We start from the raw sequence: 25,658 nt of genomic DNA on the forward strand, positions 1-25,658 counted from the left end.
ATTTCTCGCAGAAGGGCATACACCCTTCAGTGCAATTTAATTTTGTCCTTTTTAAAGGCATGATCTCATTCTGTTCTACGCTCAAAAAATAACGTTAGTCGATTAAATGTTAAGAAATGAGAAACCTCAATGTGTCATTGAGTAAGCCCTGGTGAACATCAGTCAAACGGAATAGGGTCATCATATGCTCAAGTGTCACACTGGTGCTCACACGCACGCTCCTAAAACTTTGTTTCCCCACACTTTTTTGGCATCTATTCCATACTTTATCTCTTATTCTCCATATATGAGTCTCTCTCATACACAGACCTGATACTTTACGTTGTCAGCAGTCACCATTACCCGCTACACTTGACATCAACATGACACTAGGTTTTACCTGAAACCACTAAACCTAAAATATATTGTGTCTTCATGCTGTCAAACCAGCTGTCCTCACAAGTGAATGTTTCATGGGAGTTTCAACATTTCCCTCTCACCTTCTCTGTCACATACACGTCGTTTTTTTCAATTGTTCTAGTCAAAAGCTACTTGGTAATGAGGTGCTATCTTTAAAGGCAGTGTGCTAGCACTGGTGAAGACAGTGCTTTGGATAAAGTGAGTGCTGAGCTTTATTCAGTGATCTTTGCACACACGGGGCAGCTGTGCGGGGCTGTGGTCCCTCTGTGCCCCCTTTGTTTCCCCACAACTAAAGGGTTAAAGAAGACAAATGGAGGTGGGGCCAGAGAGCAACATGCCTAAGCAGCACATTTTCAGTATGAGCAAGAATTAAAACAATGCTAGCCTTTTATTCCTGTGTTAGTCTAATTGGAAAGAAGCTCATTTCTGCTGCCCTTGCTCTCCTCGGACATCCAGCCCAGAGAAGATATGTGGCACCGAATCCCTACAGTGTTGTGCATCCTCATAAGGGGCATTCATATTCAACATCGTGAAGTATAAAACACAGTAGATGATGCATGAGCAAGGCTAATTTGATTCAGTTGCTATCATAAAAAGGTATCAATAGACTGAAATGGAGGATAATGTTTACAGAATTATGTTGTGCCACCATTTTATAGCATCTCTGTGTAAAATGTTGTCACGTGTTTGATAATAGTTATGTGTGTTTTGGGTAAAAGGAAGGCTCCATATGTGTTTTACAGAAAAAAATAATCTCAGGCAGGCTAAAGCCCAGCACCTTACACCAACAGAGAACCACTTGCAGGATCACAGAACAGCAGCAGGCGAGGGAATTACTGTCTAGGTGACCCAGAAATCCAGGGGCAACTTTGTTTTAACAAGCGGGGGAACGTTCCACCACTTTAGCAACTATGCCTCAACCACAAAAAAGAGCTCTGTGCCTGCCATGGAAGAGCTAGCGAAGAGGAAATTAAATATTACACTGGGAGGGAATGGTTCAGCCTTATAGTGGAGGGGTGGGGGTGTGAGGTGGACCAGAGCAGCTGAGGCTCTTGGAACAAGGCATCTGGGGTGTGAAATTGTAGAACTGAGAGGTATGGAGTCAGCAATTTTAGAATAATGACTACAGACAAAAAGGTATGATCGTTATTGAGGTAATTCGATCAAGATGCTTTTTCTTTTCCCTTTCTTTTACATACTTCATTTATTTTTAAAAAGAAAAAAAATGGAGGTACAGTAAACCTTTTATATTTTTTTAGATACTAGTGGTCTGCTCAAGTAAGTGAGGATTATTGTAATTTGCTGAAGCCCTGCAGGAGAGTAACTGCTGTCTGTGCGTCTGTGTGTAATGATACTAACCGCAAACTGCCACACTGCAGGGGTCCATTACTAAACCAAAAATGTGGATCCCTTTCCCTGGCACAAACATTGGCATCTAACTCATCAAAAGTTTAAAGAGAAAAAATATTGATAAACCCAACATCTGCTAAAATCACAAAAAACACAATTATTTGCAAAAAGCACAACAACTCCTGCTATCTGAACACACAAATAATTCCCAACCCCCAACCCTTTTAACCTAAATGGCCCTTCCTCTTGCCTTTGCATGTTCGCCTGTCCACTGTACTGTAGTCATTAACATATTTGGAGTGCAGCGAGCAGAAAGCTTAATTGTCCCTAATTGCTCAGCTAAATATGTTCTCTAATGATTTGCTTCAGATCTGTGACTGCCTTTTGCGCAATTTCCCGGCCGCTGGCTTCATTATCCCTGCCTCCTTGGAACAAAGCATCTTCACAGGCTGGCCTTTCCCCCCCTGCACAACACAGACAGCGAGTATGTGTGCGAGGGAAGTAATGGTTCCCTCTTGGAATGACACACAATAGAGCCCCTTTGTCAGGGCACAGGAGTTAAAGTGATTGGAAAACCAAATCTCTGCTAAAAAAGAGTGTTAATTGACCACAACTCACTCTTCCTAATCAGTCCGTAATAAATGAGCAGTCAAGGCACTTTGTTTCAGTCGTGCTACTGTTGTTGTAGCTGTGTCTGTTTTGTGGTGTTCTTGTTATTGTTGCAGCTGCTGCTGTTGCTTGGCTCCTCCTTTTCTGGCCTTAGTGCTCTGTCTCAATATGTCTTTTATGGCTGAAAAGGACAGCTCTCATTAACAAGGATCTATGCTTTTAATGCTGGAGGCAGGAATATTCCGTGTAAATGATATTGAACTGAAATGATATTCAATATCAAAAATATATTTGAAATATTTGTTTGAATAATTTAACTCCGAGGACTGTTTTTTTTAAATTCTGTCTTTGAGTGAAAACCTCTCTTCGCTATTTAGTTTTTACAAAATGTATTCGTAATGTAAAAGTCAAACTTTGTGGTGTAATGAACTGTCCTCCTATATGGAATGTAGATGTGAGTTTAATACTTCTGTATTTCGACTTAAAAAGACACACCACTCATCTATGGGGAGGTACATGTCAATGAAGATAGTGACAAAATGGAAACCCAAATAGGTCATTTGGTATTGCAGGTGCCCATGTTTGGCATTCAGACCCAGGGCCATTTGCTGCATTTCTTTCCCCCTTTCTTCCCTTTTCCTGACTCTCTCCTATGCCATGCAATACAATCTTAAACAAATAGAAAGTGACAAATTGTGAATGCACAACTCAGCCACATGAAGTGTGTCAGTGAAGCGGATATTGATATTGTTGTATTGTGTTGTTGTGTATACAAGAGACCAAGCAGCATAGGCAGAGAGATCAAGAGAGTCAAACAAAGACAGACACACATAAAGATAGGAAAAGGGCAACAGGGCCAGTTTCTGACCTGTATCCGAAGAAGAGCATTTGCGTATGGTGAAGATGGAAGTGAGGTCCTCCTCCTCCTCCGGCAGACCCTTCTGCAAACGCTGCAGCTTCCTGAGGCTCTCACTGCGCTGGTGCTTCATGGAGCGCACATGCTGGATCAGGTTGAGCTTGGCCTTGGTTGAGTAGCTACACAGCACACAATGGTAGTAGCAGGCTTCACCCTCCACCGCGTTTTCGTGCTGCTGCAGGTGCTGTAGGAGGGAATGGAGAAAGAGAGATAGAGAAAGATAGGAACAAGGAGAAAGAGAGAGAGGGAAAGAGGTTATTGTAGATGGCAGATAGCTGGCTAGGCACCACCGACTCACTTTCACTCAAACAGTTGGCAAATGAACAAATCAATTCCCAATCACAGCCCTGTTGTTTAACATCCAGACCTTTTCCACTTCAGGACAACTGTTTGGACTGCGCACTTTGTCTGCGTGAGTGTCTGTATCAGTGGGCTAACAGGACAGGAGAGGCCTGGGAGGCACGCAAATCTCAGGGGCCCAAGGGCGGGCAGGAATCGCATCAGCCACCCTTCAGAAGCCGTGGGTCTACAGCCTCACAGACGGAAGGGAGCATTGATCCCCTTCACTCAACAGAAGCCTCCCGTCTCTGAAAAGGAAACTCCAAACATCTGCTTGTTTCACGCATGGGATACTAAATATTGATCATGGTGAGTTAAATCCTCGCTCTCTCATAGAGAAAGAGAGGCAAAGTCAGCCGGTGGTGAGGCAGGAGGGGGATTTAGTACTCTGAGAGAAACGGGAACATTCCACAACAGGAGGACAACCTTCAGAGGACGGGAAATCAACACTAGTATTGACCTGTCAACCCCAGCTCGTCCTTCAAGACTCAACAGCAGGGCGAGTCCAGCTTTCAGCCCACCCTCCGCACTGTCACAACATGCCTAACACCCTGTAGTGACACCGTACCGCCACAAGCTCTTGTCACACCACAGAGCTCCAGTCTAATTACCTCCTGCATGGCTCAATCAATGATGCAAGCCCAACACAATATGGCTGGGCCTGGTGTGAACATCTCAGTTATTGACCACTATCCTGAAGGATCACACTGATTGTTTCTGCATGTTTGCAATGAAAGCCCCAGACTCGGCATGGCCACTTGTGACATGCCTGTCATGTGCTGCTCCTAATATCAAACTCTGGAATCTTGCTGTGGACTTCTGTTGCTGCAATCAATGCAAATCACCAAAAGTTTTCCTCTTTTCCCTTTAATCTCCTTGGTTGTCTCCATGTCTCCTGCGATGCATGCGGAGTGAAAACAAAATATATTGTAATCTACTGAAATATGATATGTATTTTCACAGAGATGCTTTAAGAGCTTTCAAAACACATGTGTTAATGAAACACTATCAGGTTCATTTAATGGTGAAAATAAATAACCAGGTCAAATCCTAAACTGTGATTAATAACACGTTTAATAAATATGTATATATTTTTAAATGTAAGAAATATTTTAAATCAGGTTTAATTACCAATTAATATAAACCTATAAGTATATTATCCTCACTTTGTCCATGTACCTTACACATCATGTGTACGCTAACTGTAAATAAAGGTTCAGAGAAATAAACCCTTCATCAAGAATAAACTGAACTATCCTCCCCTGCACAGGATGGCCTTGGCTGGTAGGGATTTGTAAAAGCAATGGAAACATTAGACATTTAACCACATTATATCTAAATCAGGTGTTGACAGGCTGGTGAAAAAAAGTCATAACATTATTATGCTTCCCTAAAATGCTCTTGTCCCTTTCTCCTAATGTTTAATTTTCTGGCAATATTGCAATATTGCTATGGGGTTTTCTGAGCTATTGTGTTTCATTCTCTTTGGTTTCATATTTCTCACTTCTACACCTAACATGTGCATTAAGACACCGCTTCCAGGAAAAAGAATAGGAGTTTTTTTTCTCTCTCCTTTTTGTGAGCCCCAGAGCTCAGTGTAATAGAGTTATTAGGTGATTGTAAAAGGCTCTGTGTGCTCTCCTTTCTCGCCAGCCATCCATGATGTCATGAATAGGTGTTGCTGGATATTGTGGTAACTCTCCTCCTTTCTCTGTGCACAAATATTGCATCAGAATTAAGGTAGAGAGAAACCTGAGAGACAGATTAAGTTATAGATAACAGCAAATCCATCATGCAAACTGCTTTTACTCACAGCAGATGTCTTGAATTTATAAAAAAAGAGAGTGAGTATGACTCATGGCTCCAAAAATCTACAAGCAGACAAGTACAAAAAATGACAGCACCTGACCGAAACTTCAAAGCTAGTCCCAGGAGGTAGAACAAAAATCCTGGGAGTTTTATAGTTTCCCATAAAACGCACAGGGTTTATATAGGAGTGAACCTTAGACCGCCTGCCCCTGAATAGGCCATAATTCACTATAAACCTGACTGGCCAGGAAGATGGCCTCAACAGAGCCAAAAGTTTCCTGCCCCAGCGCTTGTAGCTCTGTCTACAATGTCAAACGGTTACACCTGTAAACCACCACTTTCACCATCTATGCACTGGCCATGACCCAATGCAGTCTAGGGCATTTCAGAGTCAGTGGAGGCCGTAAGAGATCAAACAACGTGTGATCAGTTAGGTGGCCCCTGCTCATTCAGTACCACAGGGAGGACAGAGGCAAAACGTTACTGTATTGCCGAGGAGAAGTTAGTTGGGACCAGTCCAAAACCCCTCTGATCATCAAATTTACTAACTTTATCTAACATTTGTTCTCACTGGATTCTCCATGAATTATCTATAGGGTTATAGCTAACAGGGCAAACACAGTGGGGACATGGTACACTCACAGTCCATCGCCCTCTCTGGTTCACACACATATTCGCATATATACACACTTTGAATGTGAAACATAATAATGCATGAGACAGGGCCTATGTCTGTTTCCTATGAACCTGCGATGAAGCCCCTAGATGATAAATCACCTCCAACTGGAGTGCAGGAATTTGGCGGCTTAATGAAAAAGTCATGTTGAGTTGGGAGGAATTGGTCGGCTCGGCTCTGGGGTTTCTTAGCGCCCTATCGAGGCCCCAACAGGAGGGGAGCTGTGGAGCATAATAAGGGGAGCTGGCTGGGTCAGATGATATACTGCTGAACTGTCTGGCAATTTACAACAGTCATATAGGAGATTCAGCTGAGTATGTACAAATGTGTGACCGCCTAGAATGTAGTGATGTACTCAACAGCAATTGGGCATGGTAGACATACTTTGTGCATGTGAATGTATGACTGTGGTCTGATTTAACAGATAAGTTCACAAAGAGACATTGATTGCAGGTACAAATACTAGAATAAGTCCTTTACGGTACAATGCAGTCAAAAACTAAGGGTGGTTAGATAACGATAAATTATCCATACCTTTGTTTTTTTATACATTTTACAGAATATTCTAAATTCCATCTACCTTCATTGTTTTCCACTGAAAACCTAGTTTTAAGCTTTGTTTTATATTGTAGTGATTTTCATAGTTTAAAAATGTAACCGTGGTTTTTCAAGCCTCTCTCGTCTATGGAGCACCTTATCTTTTTCTGTGGAGGCTGAAGCAGTGCTCTCTGCTTTTTCAGGTAAAGAGGGACAGGGGCGGTGTGGGCACCACCCAATCCTCTCTCATATAACTCCACAGTGCACCTTGCCCTCTGAGTGGGCAATACACGCCTGTATCAGTTTCACCACCCACCCAGAGCACTGCATACATCTGCATTTCCATCCACTTAAATGCAAAGTAAAAGTGCACCTTTAACACAAAACAGTGTGGTTGCTGAGAGAGTCCAACTAACAGAAGATAGAGATATTACTGGAAGGGTGGAAGGTAGACAGAGAGCCGGTAATTCCAAAGAATGGCTCCCAATGGAGCTGTATAATACACGCAACAAACACGTACAATAATATAGACAAAATGGACATCAGAAATGTACACACACAAACAAGTACACATGAACATTCAGACTCTCACACACAGCCACATACCATTACGATCATACCCTAATTTCCCCCATTACATTTGGCAGTGCTGTTAATACTAAATTAATGCATTAAAACAGATGATTATCTGTGAGCTAAATAGCTATCAATTCTAAGAGAGCTGCCAAATTCCCTCTGTGAGAGAGCCAGTGAGTATCTGCCAGGATATTGCTTTGTAACCCCCCCCCTCCGCTATTCTCGGCACTAAAAGCTGGTGTCTGAGTGTGCGTGTGCCATGGGAGGGTAGAAAAATGCAATTCACACCTGAAGCCAAGTAATGCACTGCAATAGAGCAGACCTGTCCTGTAATATGAGATAAGATATTAACCTTTAAAATAACATAGGTAAATATCTTGTTTACCCCGTCACCTGGGAAGACAATGTACTAACCAGTGATTTGCTTGAGATGTGTTAGAATAAGTCAAGCAGCACCTTTGTTATTCAAACAGTGATGTCATGGCAGCAATCATAACCAGTGAGGTAACTGTGTTTCACTCTGAGGGGAGACAATGTAATGTGCCTATTGGGTTGAAAAACACACCGTGACCAAAGGCAGAAGAAAACACCGTAGTGTGGCTTAATCACTGTGTGAAAACTGTGACCAAACGCATGTCATCTAGAGTATATCTCTATGTCTATGATTATTCTACTCTAAAACCCTAAAGGAATTGCACAAATACTGCCCAACTATGAATGTTATAAGCTAAGACTCATTTTAAAGATTCATTCAAAATGTATATATTTTAATGCCATAGGATCAGCTTTCGGGTTAGGGTCTAAAGATCAAAAATATATTTTAATTTAACGATCTCCTTTCCTCCCGGCAGTAATGTATTTGTACATGCACATAGGTTTGTCAGGGACTTGGTTCTCATAAATCTGCACTCTGGGATTCCCCTGGAACGTAAGCAGGTTATTTAGGAAAGCAAAGCCGAGTGACTGGAGTCAGTGAGTGCTCACAGTTTAGCCTGTGTTTCCCCGTCTGCACGAACAACAGCTCCAACCACAGAGGCCCCACTGGGTGCCAAGTGTGGTGGCTGCTTTGAATTAGCCACTGCAAGCTGCAACATGCCTAAAAGCTAGGTTGTGGATTAAGGGGGCTGTGTACTTCAGGCTCAAACTGCCTACCTACTGCTTCCTGAACCTCATCCCCACCCGTGTCCTTTCTTGTCTTTTACTCTTCCTAATCCCTGCCGCCCCTCCACCGCATCCTGTGCCTCTGTCTTGAACCGATATAATATGCCAAGTTGCTTCCTCTACTGCCTTGCTGTAGAAATGATCCATTACTACCGGTGAACAAAAAACAGGCTGCATATTTGTCTCTGGGAGGGAAGGCAGAAACAAAACGGACCTCTGTGTCTTAAGGGAGGGCAGCGAGGTAAAGATGGATCGCTGTAGGTGTCCTTGGAGAGGATGACTTAACATAGGCCTATGAAACAAAGTAGCGAGGGAGGGGTCATGGAGACACTTAAAGACAATGCAGCTACTAGTGCTCCACAACCAGCACTCTTACTTACTTTAACATTAAATAAAGCAATAATTATTGAATTCCGTTTGAATGAGTAAGATGCTAGAAAGTAAACAATGGGAACATAATTGCAGAGGGAAGGCAATCAATGCAGGCAGTCATTTGGGCCATGTTGATTGTGTAGGATTCTGTATGTGCTCAGTGTGTGTGCACATTTGTGTAGCCGTTCAAACCTAAGGTGATGTAAGGGGAGTGTGTGCTGTGACAAGGAGCTGAGTAATACACTCACATACACGCACGCACAAAACAAGAGTTGGGTAATCCCTCCTTCAATAATGACCCAGGGCTCTAAACAATAGCTCTCAATCAGCTGATCAATGTGTCCACATAATTCATGTGCAAGTCACTGTCTTTGAAAGGGGAAGAGGAGGAGGAAAAGCAAGCGAGCGGTGGAAGGATCAATGCCCTGTGTGGTGATAACGAGCCTGGGTCTATGCCCACCGGAGCCCCACACTGGCGTCCAGGGTCTCTCTCATTAAGAACATTTGGATAAGCATGGCTATACATACATAATGCACACTTCTAATCGTAGCCAGATAAAAACATTTCCCCCTTCCATAATGAGCTCAGCCCTGCTTTTGTGACACACAGCGACGACTCCAAAACAGGCAGGAAATGATGTCGATTCCCAAATAATAATTTTTTAAAAAGCAAATTAACAGCAAGCTGTTGGCCTCCTCTTTCAATAGCTAATTAACAGCTTAACCTCCTGGTGCTTTTATGAAAGCCATGCTGGGAGGAGCTTGCCAAAATTGCAGTTCAATAAGTCTGCCTGCAGGAGGCGAGAGCAGGGTGGAGCCATGGGGTTACCCAAACAACTGTTACAGACACTTGATGACATGTGTACTGGCAAGGTACCATCAGGAGGCTGACTGGGGCAAATCAAGACCTGCCCTGGCCCTACTTTGCATTACCCAGAGGACTTCATCAACATCACAACCCTCTATTTTGGACACCGGTGACAATAATTACTTGCACAGAGCTGTGGAATAACTTTTGTTTCTCTCATTTAAGCAAAACATGAGGCGCTTAATGCTGAGAGGTTCAGATTTTGAGTTCGACTTAATAGCTAATTGCATCAGTGTTTTATTAAGACTCTTACGACAATTATAGCGCATGACATTAGGGAGGAAAATAACAGATTTGTTGTTGTAACAAGCTGTGAAAACTGGAATATCTCTAAAACTGTTAAGGCCACAATTACATTTTCAAAAGAGATACAAGCAAGTCTCTGCAGAAAAAGCATGTGTTTCAACCCTGGTTGCACCAACCTAGCTTCCCAATTCTCCACTCAGATATCAAAATATTCTGTACCATAAAACAGATATTACTGCAGCCAGAGGCCACTAATATTACTCTACTCACTTTCTTCTGGCTAAGAAGATGTAGCCTCCTCGAAAGATTTAAATCTGAATTTCAGCCAGCATTACAAGTCTTGTTCTCCTGTGCTTTGTACAATGGATCAGGTGTTAAAGCATACAGCTTTTTTAGAAGCATCCTGTGTGGGTTTAGAGTTCGCAATGCAAACCACAGTATACCTGTTGAACTATCAATCAAACCGAATCTTGTTGAAGAACATCTCAGGAATGTATAAAAGGCACCACATTGTTTGTCAAAACCGAGCTATTGTGTGTGCATACTAGATAAGTGTGTGCATACTAGATAAGAACAACATCACTGACTACCTTGATCTGGACTGGTCTTTACAGTAGGTCACTGATGTGTTAGGATAAAGACAGAAGCAGCCATGCACTTACATAGCTGACATCGTGTCAAACACCTCACTGCCTCTCATTTGTCACTTATCAGCCTGACAATTACAGCATGGCCTTGTGGAGCTGCCACAAATGTGGGCAAAAAAAAACAACTTGTTGAATGATGGCAAAGGATGAAAAAGAGTCTGGAGAGGGCAGAGGGGAAACAGCCTTAGAAGAGTGAGCGAGACCCATAGTCTGGGGATGCGAGGGTGTTGGATTAAGATACAGACAAACACCACTTGTAATGATTAATGCAGTCAGTGTGAATTAAATTCAGGGCAGGAACATTACCCAAACACAATTAGTCCTCCAGAACAAACATCACACTCTGCCGTGAATGCAGATTCATTGCAATAATATTGTAAGGGAGTAGCCATCACAACGCAAAAGGACTCTGTAAGTAACATGTCCAAAGAGGTCTTACAGTTGCAATCATGCATTCCCTTCCAATATTGTGGTTCTACTGTGACCCAGAAACAGCCCCTAAATGTGGCAACAGGCGAGGAAAAGCCATGCTTATTGAAATGCAGGTCTGCCTACTCTCTCGCTTCTAAGCCTATTGTCTTTAGCCCATCTCCTGTTCCACCTTTTCGCTGATGTAACAGCGTAACAGCAGAGAGGAGACACAGAATACAGTCTCCTCAGGCTTGTATTATCTAGCTTTCATCCCTGGCGTTCTCAGTTTGGTAGTGTAAATATTTCATTACCACATAATTGGTTTCTGCTTCAGGCTACGCAATAAGGCTGTCATAGCTATAATACTGTATGTTTCCTGACTTTCCCTTTCCCTTTTTTTATGCAAACCTCATAGAAATGTGTTTTGGGTAGTAGGTGTTTGAGATCTCATAAGGGAAAAATATTTAGCTGTTCACACACTTGCCTCACACAAGCTTTCTAGGCACATCAGCTAATTAAGAACAGTGATGATGAGCTCATCCATTGTCAATATTTAACCCAGTCTTACACTGCTATCTTTATAAGAAGCATTGCAACGACAAAAGGAGCAACATAGCCTTTGAGAGGTCCTCTTCTTAAAATGAAAATTAATGAGTGGGGTTGAGTGGAGGTGAATATACAGAGTGGGTCTATATGTGGGCTTATTTGCATGAAGCAAGTACCTTGTTAGAGGGTTCTTCAAGCAATTCATACACCAAACACCCACCAGGTTCACCTGTCAACTCTTCTATACCGAGCAACTAAAAGCTGCAACTTTAATAAGTGAAACACTGACATTGTATTTTTGGTATGCACTGGAGTTAAAAAGCTAACAATTTAAGTGTATTTTAAAATACTATTATATATATATATATAAAAAGCATTAATGGCATTTCCTTAAGATTTTAAATAAGAACCCTATTATAATGCATTAAGACACAGCTGTTGTAGCCCCCTTCCTATCTCATACAGACCTAATTCTTCTTCTTCTTCTTCATAAGACCCATCGTAGCCTTTGACCTATGCCCATAGGGAGGTGTTGCACTTTTGAAAAATGTTGCTCTACGCTGTGCCCCCCTCTTTCCCATGAGCACAGCCAACTCTATCACTAATACACATGTTCCTCGCTAACAAAGATTTCTTAACAGGGTCATTCTGTTGGGCTGGCTCATTAGCCAAAGAAAAAAGACATAACTCCACTTTCCATTAAAAAAGAAAAAATGCTCATTGATCAGCTTGATCAATTTAGGATCAATAACCTAAACCCTCATCATTCCCAGTGCAGCATAATTGCAGCTGAGATATAGTTGTCATCACTAAAAATCAAACACGGACCAGACTAATTGGTAGAGGCCTATTGCTTTGCTCATGCTGGCAAAAAGCTTTGCAAAGCCCCAGAAATACTTGTGATGGCCGGCCGTTGGAGCTTCCTAAAATAACTACTCATGCCATTAGCAAGTGTCATCACAGAGGTCATTGTGCTGGCTGCACATTTGGGGACATTTAATACAGTGCATAGCTTGCTACCACACAATGGTTCTTCATATCCTTTCCCCTGTAACTTCTGCAAGTATAACATCACATTTGGACTTGTGATTTTAATCTAATGTTTTGGTGGAATGTCCTTATTAGGCAATTTGTTGCTGACCTATACTGTATGTTTAGCAGTGGTCAGATAAAAAGATGTCATTTTCCACTCCAGTAGTTCAGCACCGTAAAGAAGCTTAAAGAGCTGGTAAAGCAAAGAGGCGTGCCTGATATAATAGATATTTCAGACGCTGGCATCGCGGCCAAGCTGCCCTACTGGCTACACCATATACACTGCTCAATCGTGCAAAAAATCTCAAACTATACTTCAAAGCCTACCACTTTTCTCCTTCCTGTTTATTGATTAGATAGAGCTCTTGTTCAGTAATTGTGCAGTAAATCAAGCATGGTGAGCACTAATCTCAAACCCGGGAGGAAAGTGTTAAAGGTAAAACCTGCTGAAAAGTGCATAATTAGGTGCCGTGTTCAGCCAGGAGAGAGGATATACTCCTCCCTCTCACATTTCTCACTCACTGCCTGCCTGCACAACCAAATGCAGCAGGGAGAGGGTTGGCAGAAGAGCAACGGGAAGTGTATACAGTTTCTAACCACCTCTCACTCCCTCCCTTACTCTTTCAATCCTTCTCCCTCTCAATGCATTCCCAACCAAAGCGCCGGGGGCGCCATGCTTGTAAAGAAACCACAGCCTTTTGAGTGCCTCTTGTATTTACAAACGGAGGCATGTTGGAATCAAAGGCATTACCACATGACATAACACATTAAACAGCTGGCAGATTGAGAATGTATAGACTGAATAGATAGTGAGTGAGATAAACAGGTATTGTGACATTGTTAGCTAACTATACTTGGTATGAGAGCCAAACTTACCTAAACCAGAGTACAGTGTAGGATCACATGCAGCAGCTCACTTCTTTCCCTTGCTTTGCCTTCCCTCCAAACACACAGCTCAGGCTATACTCCAGGTGGAGACAGCTATCACTTTCCCATCAACTTCCTGTTCCTCTTGTCTCTCCGCCCCTCTTTTCTCTCCGCTCTCTCACTCCCAGCTGCACAACTTGGTTTCTGTGCCATGTTTGAAGAAAAACAAAGCTGTATCTTTTCCCCCATCTTCTGAAGTACTAAAATCTGCAGTTAAGAGAATTTTTTCCCTCTCCTCATCCCTCTTTCTCTTATCCTCCTCCCCCAACGCTTTTCCCATGTTGCTGTTCTTCCTGATCTCACCTCAGTTTTTATTTCACCCTCATCAGCAGGGACCTAAAAATAAATGATAAATGGAGTATGATATTTTAAAGTCTCTTATCTGTTCTTACAGGGGAATAATAGGGTAGTTAATCCTGCAGATCCTTCTCAAATGGATTCATCAGCACATGCGGACAATCAAATAAATGATTAATATTCCCCAGTCCTGTGGTCGGACAGTTACCCCTGAAACCGTCAGTAATAATTCAGTAACCCTTTCCAGACCACAGGCTGCAGCTAGTCAGCATCACTCAGCATCAGCCCTCTGATGTTCAGCAGGACTTTGAACTCTCCGCACAGAAACTCAGACTCACCAGGGGTAAGACAATATGTAGTCTACTCCCTCTCAAACCTCCATACAATGCCTGCCTACCTGATTATACTCACATCTACAATATATACAACAGAGTGTAGGGAGGACATCAACATATAAGACAAAGATTGATTCCTATAACTGCTGTTCATGATAGCAGAATACCCTCATACTTATAGGAGAGGCTATGGAAACATACCTTTATTATCTTTCCAAATGAACTGATATGCTGCACATACACTAAAAACAAAGTTCTCAAATCATTGCTTTACAATACATAGGCAAATGAAAACATATGACCATGTGGTCGTACAAAAACCTGCAGTTATGTGTTATGTAAGCTCAAGGTGACGTGCCAGTAAAATAATGCCACTGTGTTCCCACAGAACCAGATGTCTCCAGGCACTCACACACAGACAGACTGACAGAGGGTACAGGCAACTCTCCCAGGCCTCACCACACTGAGCACACCCTGTCCTACTGGTGGACAAAGGGGAGAATCTCCATTGAAAAAGGCCTTATTTTCTCTCCCATTACCCGTGTTATTCTCCCTCCCACAGAGGTCAGCGAACAGCCATCTTCATGGTGCTCCTCTGCATCTGCCAGCCATAACTGTTCTTAGTCAGGGAGAGGGTAAGAGGCAGAGGAGAGCACCTCTTGCTCCCCCACATTTGCACTCTGGCTGGGAACCAATGGTAAGGGTGGGGGTTGGGGTAGGATTGAAGATATATGTGTGTGTGTTATTGGGGGGGCACGAGGTAAACACTGCTTGTAGGTGTGGAATGTCTGCTCTGCTCTGAGCGGGAATATAATGCTTTAGTTGTAGATGTCAGTGTTGGGCAGTGCTTGGACACATGAGACCAGTACTCTACTCCAACAAACACACACATATACAGTCTACACACACTGTTTCACCCCACCCTAATCCCTCCTCTCTGCCGTACAGGAGGTTTGGCCTTTGTGTTGCGTCTGACCAGCTGGTTGCCTGAATCAGCATGTGCAGCTGTCTACTGTGACCAACACTACTCTACCACTACCGGGACACATGACTCCTCACTGCATTGCTATGTTTTAATATGGCTGCCTGGCATTACTACAGCCATTTAAAATCTACCTAAGAAGCCACTGACCTCAGGGAGTTTACACAGGCTGCGAACAGGTTTAGATTTATCTATAACACATATTGATGGCCTTTAACTAGTGTTTGAGAGCCTTCGAGGGTTGTGCAATAAGAACTAGACTCACAACTGTGGGAAGACTTAGCTGTGAGAGTGGCCATTCAGTCCTCTTGCCAATATGCCTTGTGATATATAGCGTTGTCTTTAATAGGCACGGGCATGGTGTGTAGGGCAGTGTGGTGAAAAAGCCTTCGTTTTATATAAGCGTTACAGTTCACTTTGATCTTTTCTCTTGCTCCACTGTTTATAAATCAGCCACACAAATATTTATGAGCGGAACGAGGAAAATGGCTGGTCTGGTTTGTATCTCTGCCCTCCTTCCCCCCCTCCCTACTGCGTTCCCTCCCTCTCCCCGTGGCTGATGTGTGGATGAGGCCACCGCAGACGCAGAGCGAGTGCATAGGCCCCAGGCCACATCCATCATATCTGTTCTGTCTCTGGCTATTGTGTGGCCCCAAAGAAGGCTGACCTAACCAAAGCAAGTAGCAGAAAAGACAGCACAATTAGCATTAGAAGTGAATGCATGCATTAATGGTCACTGGTTTAACTTGAATGAAAGTACATGTCATAGTTGAACAAGTACAATATGAGTGCATTTTATGTATACAACCAGGAACAAAACCATGCGGTCAATACAAGCTTATGATTGTGTGTGGTGTGCTTACACACTCATCCGTGATCCTGCCTAATGCATCACAATTCCATCAGTAACAACGCTCGATTCATTAATACAGGCATGTTCAAAACATATTGGCTCTGCCTCCCTTTTAGCTCACCTATCTGTTTCTGCCAACAACACACACAATGGGACAGGCCCAGAGCTTCTAGATCCATACACTTTAATTGCTCCCCCCTGCCCTGACCTCTGATCCAGATCATCCTGATACACAGCATCTCTATTAAATTGGGAAGTAGGTAAATATTCTTCTAATGACCCTCAGTTCTAGCGACACCATTGAAAATGGAGGAAAGAAAAATCAATCTAGTTTTTTTTCTTCTTTTTGCCCTTCACCGACTCTATTAGTTCTCTTTTTATCTGAGGGTCGACTCCAAAAATGTTGAGGGAGAGCGGGCAGAATATAATGTCTACTCTCATTTTGCAGAGCAATGGACTTTACTGAGATGCATTTCCGTAATGAGGAGATTACAAACCTATGCTCAGAAGGAAATATCTTTTTAACGGAATCTAGACAGTCCTTCAAGTAACACATTGGATCTATTGAGCCAATATAAAAGAAAGTCAGACAACCTTTATCTAAACCGAACAGAATGTTGATCCTGCAATCTAGACTCGAGATAATTTAAAAGATAACGTGGTTCGGGCGGGAAAAAGACAAACTCCACCAAATGTTACCCATCACGTAGTGCTGGTGCACAAAGAGATAGTGGTTTATGCAAGGCAATGCGCACATGTGCGTGTCTTTGCTTATGTGTGTGCACTCTACAGTAAAAGCCAATGAACTGTATGTGTGTGTCTGTGGGCAGCGGCGGGTGGGGGTAGAGAGGGGGTGGTAGTGGTGCTGGCTTGTCGATCGATGCAGTGATTGGCAGTTAATGGCTTTTCCTGTTCTGCCTTGGTAACCCTGGTCTGATGGCTGTTGCTTCTGATCAGAAATGGCAGATGGTGTTTGATTTTTGTACATAAACCTCTGACTTTGTGGAGATGGCTTCATCATTTTTAATGATTTAAAAGTTAAGTTGAATACTGGGAATACTCCATTGCTGGATCTCTCATCTTGAAAATCCACCTTTCCAGATGTAAGGACTGATCTCTCTTAACTACATACTGTATGCCATTCATGGTTAGTATTCTGCTATAGGCCACCCAATCCTTCAATGATAAGTTATTAGAATAACATTCACAACACATTTTTTCTCTATTTTTGGTTGGCCTCATTTTCCAGGTTGTTCAAACACAAACGTGCTCCTGATCCAGTACGTCCACTTAAAGACTCCCAGATGATTACAGATAACCCTAAACACCTTAATACATCAACAAATTATTCCATCCTTTTAACCCAAGTAATTAAGTCTGTAGTTTAAGTCTGTTTAATATCCAATCATCCAGACATTTTGACATTTCATATAGCCAGAAGTTCAAAATGAGAACGAAAACTGGGTAATGAAACGATCTGTATGTATCGGCAAAGCTCCTGTTGTACTCTTCACATTGTTTGTAGGTTTTCTGCGAAATGATACTTTCTGAGAACCAGGAAGGGAATGTGTGTCTAAACATTGTTGAGCACACAATGATTTTTGGGAGTATGCTGATGGGTTTGTGTTACATAGTATGATGTAGTAAGAGTTGTGTGTGATAGGCGTAGAGGGAAGAGATGTATGTCTCATAAATGGAAAATGTACACAGCCTCACTCCTAAAACCTCAACAAATAAAATAAATACTTCTTTACATAAGTTATTAAGATGCTCTCTCCCTCACACCTCTCAGCATGCAAATTGATACATTGATCATTTGAATAATAATTTGTATTCCAGATCTCACAATTTCATGTTCAAACTGTAACGGCTCCCAGAGTTCTCATTTAAACAGTAGCAGCACAGACAGCCCTTATGGTTCCAATTATTTCAACATGACTATTCCAACCTAAAAAGCATAAATTAAGGAAATTCCTATCCAGTGACAGAGATAGGCCATCTAAAGGAAGGATCCAAGTTTGAATTATGCAGCAGTCCTTTATTTTAGGGCTAGTGTTGATGTGGTGACATTATAAAAAGGAGTTTGTGGGGCTGGCAAGGAAGGCAGTGAGAAATGATAGTCTATGATCTGCGACTGGCCAGAGGAATTCAGTGGATATGTAGACGTCCTCTTTCGTCTGCTTCTCTGAAAAGACCTCAGAGGTATGAGGCCTCTGTAAATCAACACGAGATTGAAAAGGACTTCATAAAACACAAATGTGTTCAACTGCTTACGCTGAAAAAATGCCTGTACTTCAGTCCCTCGCTTTCACCAGCTTCGGCTTGTAAAAGAAAAGCGTCAGACAGTATGACCCTGAGATTTGCCACATAAACGGCACAGGGTGAGGTGAAGGTGAGCAAGGAACAGAGATGATATGTCGGGGTGGGGCTTAAAGGCATGGTAGTTAAACTCTTAAACGCCACTCTGTCTATTCTGGGCATCAGTTTGTCATGCAGGAATGTGAAGGCCATAAAGTATCGGTGCCCTTGAGAAACTGAAGAGCATTCTCGTCCCCAACTCTTAAAGCTGTCTCTCTCTTTTTTACTCACTATCACTTTCCCCAACTCACTCCCCCTCTCTCTCAGTTTAAAGTAGAACACAGGTGTAGAAGACGGCACCCGTGGGAAAGATAACATTTGGGAACATTCCTGGGGTAAAAAAAAAGAAATGTTTTCTGATATTCTTCATCTGGGGAACTATGTAATTGCCGTGCTTCCATGACGTTGTCCCCTTTGTGCCTCTACCCCACGCTCCCCATCGCAACCTCTTACATCACTACCTAATCATTTCTATATAACAGTTTGAAAAAGACATTCTATTCTTTGCTCCTTTTTTCGTTTCAATTTTTTCCATCTTTTGTGTTGAAGAATAAAAGGCATGATGAGAAAACAAGGTGCAAAATGATCTTTTCCAGGGCCCCCAATAAAAGCTGCATGACACCCTGGGCTGTACCGCTTAATTACAAAAGGATGAAATCTTTTCTTCTACATCTGGAGAAAACATTGTCTGCGTAACCCTGATAGATTTACAGCTCCCAGTTCTAACCCTCGACTCATGCACAAAGCAATTAGGCCAAACAGGGATGGCCAACTACAGCCATGAAGTTCAGGAAGGGATGGCTTTTCTCACTATGGAAAAGGCCTCAGAGGCCCCACTTTTTCAAATAGAAATGATACCCAGGATGTATTTTTCAGGAAATGGGTAGATTTTTAATCAAGCCTTTCCCATCCAAAATAGACTGCTTTGACGAGGGCATGCAGCATCTCACTGACCAATCCCTAACAAGAGTCAGAAAATGCTGCGTTCTGCACACCAGTAATCAATGCACCTTAAAATGGAAAGATCCTAGGGGAAGATTTGTTAAAACAAAGAGAAGTCTAGGTAAAATAAATGCAGTACATGCTCTGCACACCTAAGAGCTATTTAAATGGCAGAAGTACTTTTAATCCAGCATGGGTTTGAGTCTGGCTGACTGACACAAATAAATAAGGCCAACAGGTTGTGTAATGTTTTCACTTACAAACATGTATTTATAATAACTCAATTATGCCTATAACATTGGGTTTAGCAACTCCAACATCCTTTTGGACTACAAGTGGAACATTACAAGGCATGGGGAATAAAACATCAGCCAGGGGCAAATATCCATCGTTCTGTAAAATGTATCTGTCCCATGACTCTGCTTTGTAGGCCAAACCAAAACAGAATAGAGGTCCCTGTGTGCTCATCCTGGTACCGAAGACCTCCTCCCCTTTCTTCATCTGTCTCTTCAGCCTACCTTGCTTTCATGTACAGCTCCACTGAACACAGACCTCAGAGCTGAGTAGTTTTGTGGCCCTGACCACTCGGAGGCCATTAATCTGGTGGCTTAGCCACTGATGTATTGATGGCACAGAGCCGGTAAGCCTGCCTGCCTCACTCTCTCCATCCCTTCAGCTTAGGAGCTACTTAGATTCACAGGAGTCTCCATCTGGCCTCATCAATGCAGTGTTTACCTGCCATTTCCACTGTTAGTCTTTCAGGTGTGGTGGCTATAGGTAGCTAGATGTATTGACCAGAAAGGCAAAAAGACTTGTGAGATGCTTCATTGAAGCCGTGATAGCCACACAGTGTGTTTCCATTCACCCAAAAATACATCAGCTGCTAAGTTTGGTTTATTTTAGTGTATATAGAGTTTACATTAAGGTGCTATTTAGACCACTCAAATCCCCAAATGAGCTTCAGTGCTACTATATTAATATTTCTTGTAAGCCTGTAGGTAGCCACACATAACTTCAGATATTACATCTGTCACACAAAAACACATGTAAATGTGATGATTGGATCAAAACATTTAAACTTAATTTAAGTTAAGTTTGAGTTATTTGTTTTGTTGTAAACAATGACAATCAGCCTACATGACACATTATTTAACAGCAATTTGACTATCAAAGATTTAACTGAGCATCAAATTATAGGAGGCCAATAATTACATTAAATCCAAAACAAGGAGAAAGGGATGATATCTCTCTGCCATCATTGCAGTGGAGCTGGTAAAAACATTGGCCCATAACTGATACAGTATATCTGTAATATCATCATGACAAGGTAGAGGCAGGCAGAGTTGAGGTATAACAAAGAGACGATCCAGTTGGTGCAGGAGAATAATCTTTCTACAATATGTAAATCTCCTGTCAAATAATTTGCTGAAATTAGAAGGGTATTTTACCATTTGTAATAATCACAATTGTAAAGACAGTTTCAAACCCTGTGTGAATTGTTTTTACATTTTTGTTATAGGAACTAGAATTTCGGATTTAATAAGAGAAACCGTATGTTCACATTAAAGTTAACAGAACTCTGTTCTCATGTGAGAAACAAGGAACTTCTAACCAGCCTAAGAGTAAATAGAGGGAGTAGGATGGGGGATCCAGACAGACGATTCAGGAGAATGTTTAGTTTTCAAGCATGGTTGGATTATAGATATTTAACCTTAAGCAGATCCCCAATGTAGACCACCCACTGGTTTACTTGTTTATTTTTTGGGTCCCTTCACTCCCTATTTGTTATGTTTAGTAATGTTGTAGAGAAAGGGGAAAAAAGTATGAAAAGGTAGAACGAAAGTAAGAAAACAGACAGCATAGCATAGCATAGCATAGAGCTAAGGGCATTTGACAGTAATGTAAAGGAAACAGGGGATCTGGTGGGAGGTACAAACTGTATATCTTCACTATTCAGCACTGCCTATAGTGACAAAGTCATCTACAGTACACATAGAATCATTTATCTCGGCCTTGAACGGTTATGAAACCCGGCCCAACAAACTGCTATAACCCTACCTCCTATTCCTTTCCTTACTGAAACACCAATCTGCCTTTTCTGCTGATTATGCTGGAGATAACAGGATCAGCAGCTTCCTTGCACATAGGCAGGAGCGTGTTGTGCTGCTCTCGTCCGAAAACGAAAAACAACGTATCAAAACAAACAACTATTAATTCAATGACCAAGGATCTCCAACTCTGAGCTGACAATGTACATCATCATCTCTACCCTTTCTCTAATCCTACGGCTCTGTGTGATGGAACACAGAGAATGCATCTCTATCGCCACCACAGACCAAAGACAGAGAACATGGTCTTGTAATACACTCAGCCTTTTTAACTCTGGCAGTTGTGGTAAAAAGCCTTTGAAACAAAAGGTGGGAAAAACCTAACCTCCTCTGTCTAAGCAGATTTCTACTCCCCATCTTTAGCTTTCTTTCACTGTTGCTTGGTCAGAGCAACCGCCACAGAAGGGCAGTTGCACATTTTCAGCAGCAGCAACAGCAGCAGCTGTGCCACGGGTCAAAGCCCCACCGTCTCCCTTGTCTTCTCAAGCGGTGGGAGCTAGAAGAGTCGTGAAATTCTTGCATACTGCCAAACACTAAACCCTACCAGCCCCCCATAACAGTACTTGCATGACAGCCCCTCTTTCCAATCCACCCAGATTTCACTTGTACGCCACGACTTCCTTGTTCCACTCACCACTCAGAGTAACTGATAGTTTGAGGTAGGTCACTAAAAGCTCAACGCCCTGCAGCCGAAAACGAATACATAGAGGGCAATTTGGATTCATGATCATGACCATGTTGACTGAGAAGGTGTTACAGGGGCCCATACAGAATTCAAATACTTCCTTAGTGTGATGCTTCTATTATATCTTTTACACATAATCATACAACTCATACGATGAGAACTTAGTTTTGAACAATTAAAATGATACATTTAATGAGCCCTATGTTGTCATCTGCTGGCACTTTAGATCACAAGATTGTGGTGTGGTGTGGTGTGTGTGTGTGTGTGTGTGTGTGTGTGTGTGTGTGTGTGTGTGTGTGTGTGTGTGTGTGTGTGTGTGTGTGTGTGTGTGTGTGTGTGTGTGTGTGTGTGTGTGTGTGCACGCGCGCATTCACACGCTTGTGCATGTGAAAGGAGAGGGCTGTCTCCCAGGATGTGCAGCAAGCGCTTTATTAGAGCGGTAGTACCAGTAAATCAGAGCTCAGCTCTTCCTGGAACTGCTGCAACCTTTCCCACTGAGCACTATTACTGAACAATCATAGGCTAGCCATGATAATTAGCAGAGTATCTATCCTTCCAACCCTCCTGTCGCCCCCCTCCCCCTCCATCCCCTCTCTCCTGTCTGTCTCTCCATCCTCCTCCTACCCCTCCTCTTCTAATAAATGTCTGGTGGGTGAGCGGGTAAGGCCAGGCGCCCGCTAGATGTCATTTTGCCAGAGGACATCTTACAGTACCTGCCGTCTTGACGTTTGCCAGAGGTACAGGTTGGGCATTGTTGTTTGCCCACACAATAGGCCCACCACAACATAAACAATTATTGGGACCTCACTGAACAGTTAAGGCTTAGTGGAGGAATTAGATATGCAAATGGTAACCCTGTCACTGTGGTGAAGGGCAAAACTATTCTATGATAATCCTGTAAATGTTTTAAAATCTGAAAAGTCTCAACATCCTGTCATATAGCACTTGGCCTCAATCTAAGTCAGCTGGATGTATCTCCCGCATGCGTCCAAAATACACTTGCGAGCTCTGTTGGATTTATATTTTCCTATAGCTGGAATACAACTATAACCTGTTAGAGGCTATACCCCAACAACAAACAATTTAATAGGCAAAGATCATTAATGGGGGAGAGGTCAACACAGATTTCATTCCTGATTCTGAAAGAGCCAGTGTTTCTGCTGAGTAGGATCACCAGTGAGCCACCTTAATGCCTTTTCATGTAACCACTAATCCTTTAATTTACATGACTAACTCTCATTCTCTTTTATGTTTCATTGTGATTATTTGCTCTCTGTAGAGTTTAGACATGTTCTTTCCTCAGTGTTCACCGATTATTTTGGATTGCACTGAAGGGTCAAATAAGTGCAGTAATTCCTTACAAGACACAGATGTATTGTGTTAATAGGCCAGCAACTGGGCTTCACTTAACACTATGTTAGTGCAATTAAAAACAGAAATATGAACAAAAGCCCTGTTCTCAATGGTAAAGGTTCAGATAGTGGATATGAATATGTGTGTATGGCTGAGAGAGAGATAGGTTAGAGGTTTGTATAGTTATGTGTGAGCTCAATAGAGCGGGACCCGGAGAGAGGGAGGGGTGTCAGGACTTTCTTGGTTAAAGATTCCCCATCTGATAGTGACGGCACTTTCTCCCTTTCTTTCCATGGCCAAGCGGCATCTGGAGTGGATTTTGTGCTAGCAGACACCGAGGAACATGATTACATTCGGCTAACTGCGCTCTAAACTGATTATGCATGTGCCAAGCTAATGGACTACATTTGCAAGAGGAAAAATAACATCCAATCAATCTCAATTACCGCCGATTGCACCGGCCCCCGAGACAAGGAAGGTAGCCAGTTAACTCCCTATGCTCCTCCCCTTTCCCCCAACCCTTGACTGGAAGCTGAGGCCTGTGGCCGGGCCTGGCTAGGCCCCACCCTTTCTGTCTGGCCAGAGCGGCCAGGGCCTGGGAGCTGGATTAGTTTAACTCATCTCACCTCCACACTAACACACGGCCAAGCCCTGAGGCCTTCTAGGAGTGGTATAAAGGCTGTAATATTCAACGATTTTATACGTGGCTAACTGCAAAAAAAGATGAAGAGAGAGTCTCAGGGGACGCTACATATTCTATAAACATACAGTACACTAATGTTTGGGTTATCTGGATACTTCAAAATAACCCATATGTTTGTGTTTAGGAGTGACCACTCTAGGAGCAGATGGGTAACCATCATGCCATCATCAATGCCACTAAAATCCCATGGTCAAATGGGGGGGAAAAAGGAGAATGTAACTTTAAAGACCAGTGGTGTGTTGGCTGAGCACAAAGTGCTCAGAATGAGTATGTCTCAACAGAGAACACAGTATACAGGGGAAGATGGCATCACCCCCCACTGTGTGTTGGTCAATGTGGTCAGGATGACTTGCAGGAACTTTCTGTGGTCTTTTTGGAACATTCCAATAGTTGGGGTGGTGGGGGTGATATTTTTAGAAAGCCCTAATATGGGCCGCATACCACAGACTCTCAAATTATCCCATCCAGTTTAGCCCTCAGTTTAAACCTTCCTTTTTAATTCCAGTAATTACAGGCTCCAATTTATATGGAGCTGTGCACACAAAGGGCCTGTTTAATGCAAACCAGTTTGATTTGGGTTAAGTGTCCCAAGCATCTCCCACATCATACAGCCTGTTTATGCTGACTTGATGATTTATTCTCTCAAAAAGGTTAGAAATGGTCCTATTTGCATCAGATTTATTTTGGGAAGAATAAACGAATGGGGATTTTTTTTCTTCTCCGTCTATGCATAATATACCAAGTTGGGTTTACGGGATTGTGGGCCACTGTGGGTTACTGCCTGTCAGTATCTCTACCAGGACAGTAAATCGAATGCAGTATGAAGACTGTGACATTGTCAAGTGGGGAGCCAAAAGACGCCTCACAACCATGTACTTGTTGTCCGCTAATCACATTTGTAAGTCATAAAATATTTTAATGATTCATGTCAAGTTCAGAACATCTCTGTTTTTGAGCAGTGTCTGTTGTGAGGAGAGCTTATGAGGACTACTCATGTTCTCGGGTTGAAATAACAGGTAATTTCTGGACAAATGCGTACACTCTTACTCAGAAGATCAATTGGTTTTAAGAAATATGGAGCCATCTTAAGAGGCTTAAGTCATAAAATATGATCATGCCTGGATGTGTTGTACATATTTAATCCCCTGCAGCCTGAGTTGCAGTATGACATATGTCTCTTCTCTCTTAAAAAAAAGAGAAAGAGGGGGGGAAAAATCTCTTTTGCCTTTCAGGTTTACAGCAAAGTGTAAAGCACAAGGATAATGTAATATAAACTGTAACCTGTCATGTGGGAAAAAAACAAGTCTTTCCATAGAGTAGAGAGAGAGAGAGAGAGAGAGAGAGAGAGAGAGAGAGAGAGAGAGAGAGAGAGAGAGAGAGAGAGAGAGAGAGAGAGAGAGAATGCCACAGTCTGTCTATTTTGGTCTAATGTGAGACTGTCATTGGCTTGTGGGCCAGTAAGTCCAGCAGCTAATGCCAAGAGAGGATGACCATGGGCTAGAACAAAACAGAAGGATAACTGCCTATAATTTTCTGCTGTCTCACAACTGACTCAACATATTTGCAGATTGTGTTGCATATTTGCATTTCTATGCATCTATAAATAGCATCTGCAGCTGAA

The 25,658-nt window shown here is 42.5% G+C and overlaps 1 protein-coding gene across 1 annotated transcript in view; it reads right to left on the reverse strand.

The window, feature by feature from the left end:
- zfhx3 (zinc finger homeobox 3) overlaps positions 1-25,658 on the reverse strand; it is a 134,077-nt gene that overhangs the window by 54,166 nt on the left and 54,253 nt on the right. Inside the window, 1 exon segment of the mRNA XM_034196870.1 lies at positions 3,227-3,458. Coding sequence (XP_034052761.1) covers positions 3,227-3,458 — 232 coding nt within the window.

The sequence above is a fragment of the Gymnodraco acuticeps genome, unplaced genomic scaffold (assembly GCF_902827175.1).
Source record: "Gymnodraco acuticeps unplaced genomic scaffold, fGymAcu1.1, whole genome shotgun sequence".
Taxonomy (NCBI): Eukaryota; Metazoa; Chordata; class Actinopteri; order Perciformes; family Bathydraconidae; genus Gymnodraco; species Gymnodraco acuticeps.